The sequence below is a fragment of the Nelusetta ayraudi genome, unplaced genomic scaffold, assembly GCF_046127955.1.
Source record: "Nelusetta ayraudi isolate G7.1 ecotype Tasmania unplaced genomic scaffold, CSIRO-AGI_Nayr_v1 ptg000005l, whole genome shotgun sequence".
In the NCBI taxonomy this organism is placed as follows: domain Eukaryota; kingdom Metazoa; phylum Chordata; class Actinopteri; order Tetraodontiformes; family Monacanthidae; genus Nelusetta; species Nelusetta ayraudi.
The window spans coordinates 4,862,170-4,868,169 of NW_027466055.1; the positions used below are offsets into that span (position 1 = coordinate 4,862,170).

Sequence of the window (6,000 nt, forward strand, 5' to 3'; positions counted from 1 at the left end):
ACGCCAAGTGCTTGAACCTCTTCAGTATAGTAAGGTTTGGGGGCATCCACATGGTGATTCAGTCCCACATGTGGATGTCATGCACGGCTGTGTCATTTCTGTGTGGTTTTCTTTTTTCTTTTTTTCTTTTTTTTCTCTTGGGACACAGACACAGTGGAGTGACAAGCTTTTCATACCTGAATACTACGATCTGCAGTGTGTGTTGTTGTGTTTTAACTTTCATCAGGGATCCTTGATGTCCTTCAAGAAAATATCCAGTTTCATCATTTATCCTGTTGCTTTGTTTTATCAGATTTTTTCTTCATCTGTAAAGAGCGTTTTGCTTTCAAAATAAAATATATGCCTCGCGTGAAAGAATTAAATAGTGATTCATGTGTTGTTGTTTTTTTCAATTTAACTTTTTTTATTCAGTTATTTTATGTATGATGAATTATTTATGTCATGAAAAAATCAGATATGTGCATTCAGACATATAACTGAGAAACTGCCATCACGCTAGGGGCTTAAGCAGAGCTTAACACGCATAAAAATACACGTTCGGACGACAACGCAAACCTGTGCCTTGTACGCAGTCGTGACATTAAAAGGTGGGTCCAATTTATATCAGGGAGTTACCAGCCCAGTTTGTACTGATATGCCAGCTGCCTGTCTGGGCAGCAGCTCCTGCCCCTCAACGTAAGCGTCTGGACTAAATGCAAGACACACCTGGATCGAGTCGGGAGTGCCAACACACTCACCTGGGGATGTCGTACACAGCATTCTTCGACAGGCTGCAAAGTCGCCGGTGCAGTGTGAAGACCTGTCAAACAGCAGTGGTAGCGGGGACAAGAGGGGTCTCCTGCGCTTAGTACAAACGAGTGGCTCAAACCTGCTGCCTGCCCTCTGTCACTCTCTGTGGGAGCTCAAAATAGTCCGACATGAGAGCGATGTAATTTCAGTCTTTCCCACGACAAGGGCCGAGGGGATCATGCTCTTGGTTCGCAGATTTAGAGCAATGACAACAACATGGACGGAGGGCAAAAAAAAAAGAAAACCTGCTTTCTCAACGTGCGTCTTCAAGTGTCTGCAGGTCGTCTCAAATGTCACCACTAGATAGACGGTACTTTTTGAAAGAAGAAATCAACCAAACTTGAAGGTGACGCGTCACAGAGTGCTTGCAGCGACTGCCGGCATATGGAGATTTCATTAACCCCAAATCAAGCTGTCTGATGTCACCGGTGGTCCCCCTCACATCGCCAGAGAGCACTTAAGAAAGAGAGAACTCAGCTGCCCCGGTGGAGACTCCATAATGATCTCAACTCAACTGAAATGAAGGGGAAAGAAACCTACGCGCGTGCACTTCTTTTGGTTTGCGAGGTAAGAGTAAAAAAACATGCACGTAAAAGTCAAGAGAAGGGGCCTCGGCAGAAGACGAGTGAACAAACGCTCTTCATGTTTCCTCCACCATCAGCTAGAGAGCAGTGTGCCGCCTGTCCTCTCGTTTCCACTCTGCCATCTGAACCCCACATGGCGTATCTGGGCAGGCGGCCAGACACCTACAACTCTGCCACCCAGAAAGGGCAATTCTGGCCCCATGGCGAACACCACCTTCGAAAGTCCAATGAGCCCGCAGATTGTGACCTACATAACCCCAGCTCACCGATGCGTTTATTACAACCCACCTATCAGCGACATTGCAATGATCACAATGGAGAGAATAGCCTGACTAAAACCAGATGCACAGCGTGTGCCGCTATTTTGATCAACATTGAAAATAGCACGCGCAAGGGGGAATGACGCGTCTATAATTGGCATTTGTGACTATGTAAAAAACTCCAAACGCTCTAAGGTAGGCATTCGCTACGGAGGGTCCATGACTTGTTGTGGTGTGCTCTAATTCACGCTTGCCATTTCAAATGGAAATCACAAAAATGTACTATAATATATTGTACTGTTTGACGCGTGTTTACTGTTTGACGCGACTACTGTGTGTTATGTTAACAAAGCATCTCTTCTGCTAAACAAACCGGCTTTTACACCTGCTGTTATTATTTAAAACTAAAAATCTAGCAAAAACGCAGCTGCAGACGGCAGATCCAAGGAGACAGATGTATTCAATAGCCGCCAACACACAGAAACCCTGCATCACATTTCTAGAGTTAACTGGGTTAACGATGTCCTCAGCTGGCAGCAGAAACTTGACCTCATTGGCTCCTCACTTTTTTCATGATTTCCCTATCTTTGTGAGAAATCACATTTTGTGAGTGATTTCTCTCTTTTCGTGTGATATGTGACTCGCCGCATATCGCAAGTGGCTACAGGTTAGCCGCTATCACTTCGTTTACGCCTGACATGAGCAAACTACGGTCCTGGGGCCATATGCGTCCCATCTAGCTTTTTAATCCTGCCCGCCAAACCTGAAGTAATTAATAGTAAGCAAGTCATAAAATAGCTGTATTTCATCCATTTTTTTCAGTAAACACCGTGGGGCTTCAAAGACACAGATTTTGTTGTTACGCATTGTTCATTTTCAATGGACATTAAATTACATGTTTTCTACATGTCCCTTTTTTTTCTCCTACGAGGTGGGTCACCAAAACACTCCATCCATCTGCTCCTGCTCCAGCCCCTTTTTAGAACCCATTATGGCCCACAAGCCAAAAAGTTTGGCCACCCCTTGGTTTACACATTTAAATCCCCAGGACTTTTGCTCAACGACATCACGTCCCCTGTCCAACAATGTCAGCTATCCCTTACACCACTGCCTCTGAGGGCGGACCACTGACGGGGACAACATGGGGCACTGTAAAACCAACGATCGCTACACTGATTTTTGCTAATGCACAAATGTTGGAAGAAGCAAGGGCAAACGACAGTTGCACGCAGAGAAAGCAAGAACCAACTTGTTTGCAATATTACAACAATAATGTGTGAAGACTTGGTATTGACATGAGCGACCAGCAATAACAACCTGCTAAAGCTATATTTGTGCTTTGCTGCACTTCCAGGTTCAATATGTCCATTATTTTGCTGTCTCTGTTGAGTGTTGTCCAAAGATGTTAGCCTTTCTACGCTACAAACTTCAACAGAAAGATGACATAATTTGTTATGTATGCAAACACTAGATAGCAATCACAGCCAGTGTTCAAAAATATGATGCACATCGGTGTAAGCGGGGGAAGAAAACTGAGAGGCATTCTTCTTCAGGTTGTTCAAAAGACAAGCCCTGACTTAAACCTTGCCTTGAAAGAGAGAGAGGGAGAGACAGAGAGACAGAGAGAGACAGAGAGACAGAGAGAGAGACAGACAGACAGACAGAGAGATCAGGTGTGCGACTCTTCTGCTCTGACCCTATTGCTAATTCACATTTCATTGGTAACATTCAAAAATTGATTTCTCAGTATTAATTAGCATGTGCTCTTTTGATTGTTTATTTTTCCGTCTTGTTAACAAAGAATGCTCCTAAAACCATTCTGCCTGCTTGTAATAACATTTGAGTGACTGTAAACATCCATAAGTGAAGAGAAAACATTCTGAACTTCTTGGCAGCCTTTAGTATTTTTTTTTTATTTTCACGTAACATCTCCTTGACCTGCTTGCAGGCCAAACAATTGACACTTTCCAAGCCTGTGCACTTGACAAAGAAACATCAAGTGCCATATCTAATAACTGAGGAACATACAAATAGACTCCCTCAAGTATTAACAACTAAATATCAGAAGGATGCAATCTTCTACTGTCAACATAGCCCCTCTACTGTATGGTTCAGCTTTATGATTTCACAGAAACGTGAAAGCAGCCCAAAGTAAGTTTTTTTTTTTTTTTTTTTGTATGTTTTAGATCAATACGAATGTTGATTCCAATCATAATTGGTCCTCTTTTGAATAATTCTTACATGATAAAATAAGGGATATCAGGACTGGCTGAAAAATAAAATGCACTGCAATTTTCCAATTTTAGCACTTTGGTCCCAACAAAATGTACGCAATATCTCTATAGACACACATTCACTTACATTTTCTTTTTTTGAACATTTGGAACGCTTGGAGGCCATCCAGTAGGACAGAAGGTTTTTCTGCTTTTCTAAAAAATACTTTTTTTTTTTTAAATTGTTCTGACAAATAAATACATTTGTGGTAAATTCCACAAAAAACTCTTGCAGAATAATGAATTATTTTATGAACTTTGCAATACAAAGGTGTCACTTAATAATTATTCATTAAAATGAATTATTTATTTATTTTTTAATTAAGTTGCTTTGCAACAGGTCTCATGAACTGTTCGACAAGTGTAGGAATTAACAGAGGTTGCATATTTAAAAAAAACTAAATTCAAGGAAATAGGTCCTGCCGACTTACATATCCTTAGTCTTTCAACCTCTATCAAATAGTGTAAACACATATACGTGTATATATGAGAGTCTGTGTGCATAAATATAAATACACAAAAAGCCTCACTTTAGCCTCACTCAAATTTTAATTTAAGTTTTTTTTTAATATGGTACTTTAGAGCTGCTTTTGACGTGTTGAGAATCATCACCATCATTTTAAATACACAAGACAGAATCAAGCTCATCCACTCCAATCAGTTAATATCTATCAATGTGAAATATCGACAGAGCAGCGCGCCAGAAACCGGAGCATTTCTACGTCATATGCTCTACTGCCGGGCAATAATGTGACTCAGTTAGCCCTGACGTGAACCGTAAGACTGCTAAAAGTTTTCGCATCCACATCGTGCGCTACCTGTTGTAAAGAAACGCGCCAGGGTGACATTTGCTGTGGCTCCATCCCTGCCTCCATAACAAAGCGCCCCTGTTAACCTGCTGCAGTCCCACCAAAGTCACCGAGTTCACGTTTAATCATATGTCAAAGTATCCGTGGGAAGAAGAAAAAAAAAGGGGAGGGGGGGGCATTGGAGCTGTTCCACACGTTTTAAGTTGATAAGCAAGTCGAATTAGCAATGGACCTGGGCGGGTGACGCTTGCTTGCAAACTAGCACTCCTGCTGCTAGCGCCGCCGAGCCAATGACAGCTCGGGCTCTGTAACATGGGGCTATACCCGCGCGTTTATTTTTAACATTTCCATTTGTCAAGAGCACCCAGAACCAGAAAAAAAACACACACACTTGTTTGAATCAGTTCCCCTTTCACTTGGGAAACGGCTCGATAGAAATGGGTGTCAAAGTTTCCGGGTTGAAAGAAACAGTCACCCAGTAGCTGACTGGGCGACGTAAACCCAGCACCGTGTAATAAGTTTAGTACACAAGGTTTCGTCCGTTGTGAAACATTGCCACAAGGAAACGCGCGCGCGGCTCGGCGCGGCGCGGCGCGGGGCGGCGCGACACACACACACACACACACACACACACACACCTGCCGGGCCTAACGGCTGCTGTTGCCCGTCCTCTCCGAAGATCAGTCTGAAGTCCAGCTCCTCATTGCCGGGGCAGTTTGCAGTAGTCATCGGGTTTGACAGCTCGGGGCTTAGACCCCGTCACTCGAGCGTCGTCGGCCGCCTTGGAGCACTTTATGCTCGCCTGGAAATCTACCGACTGCCACGGTGCCGTATTTGGAACTTTTGAGCGTGAACTCAACAAACGGCTTCCCCCCCCTCTGGTTTTGGCAAATGATAATAATGATAGAAACAAGAAAGAAGAATCCAAATGGCGGGCGGTTGCCTCCTCCTCCTCCTCCTCGGTCCTGCGGTTCAACCAGCGAAATTCTGGGCTTCAACTTCAAGGAAAAGTCGTCCGCCCGCTCCGCGTCTCCCTCTGGGCGAGAGATGGGTTATTTCTCTCCGCCTCGCCGGTCGATCTGGCAACACGAACAAACTGCTTTTAATCTGCCGCTGTTTCACGTTGGCCGTGATGCTGACAAAATATCCGTTTCAGCCTCCCAGCGCACCGTGTCTGTCTGTCTGTCGGTCTGTCTGTGTGTCTGTGAGTCTGTTCCGCGGTCTGTTTCTGTCCGTCTCTCTCCCTCAGAAGCTCGTATCCCAACTTTTACTAACCCCGCGTGAC

The 6,000-nt window shown here is 44.0% G+C and overlaps 1 protein-coding gene across 2 annotated transcripts in view; it reads right to left on the bottom strand.

Moving 5' to 3' along the window:
* Positions 1–6,000, bottom strand: part of nfatc3a (nuclear factor of activated T cells 3a) — a 52,503-nt gene extending 46,503 nt beyond the window's left edge. Inside the window, exon 1 of one of the 2 annotated variants that reach the window (XM_076050595.1) lies at positions 5,354–6,000. In XM_076050595.1, the coding sequence (XP_075906710.1) occupies positions 5,354–5,444 (91 nt within the window). In that variant the 5' untranslated portion in view covers positions 5,445–6,000. Of the gene's footprint in view, positions 1–737; positions 1,013–5,353 lie in introns of those variants that run through there. The other variant, XM_076050603.1, reaches the window with a different exon arrangement.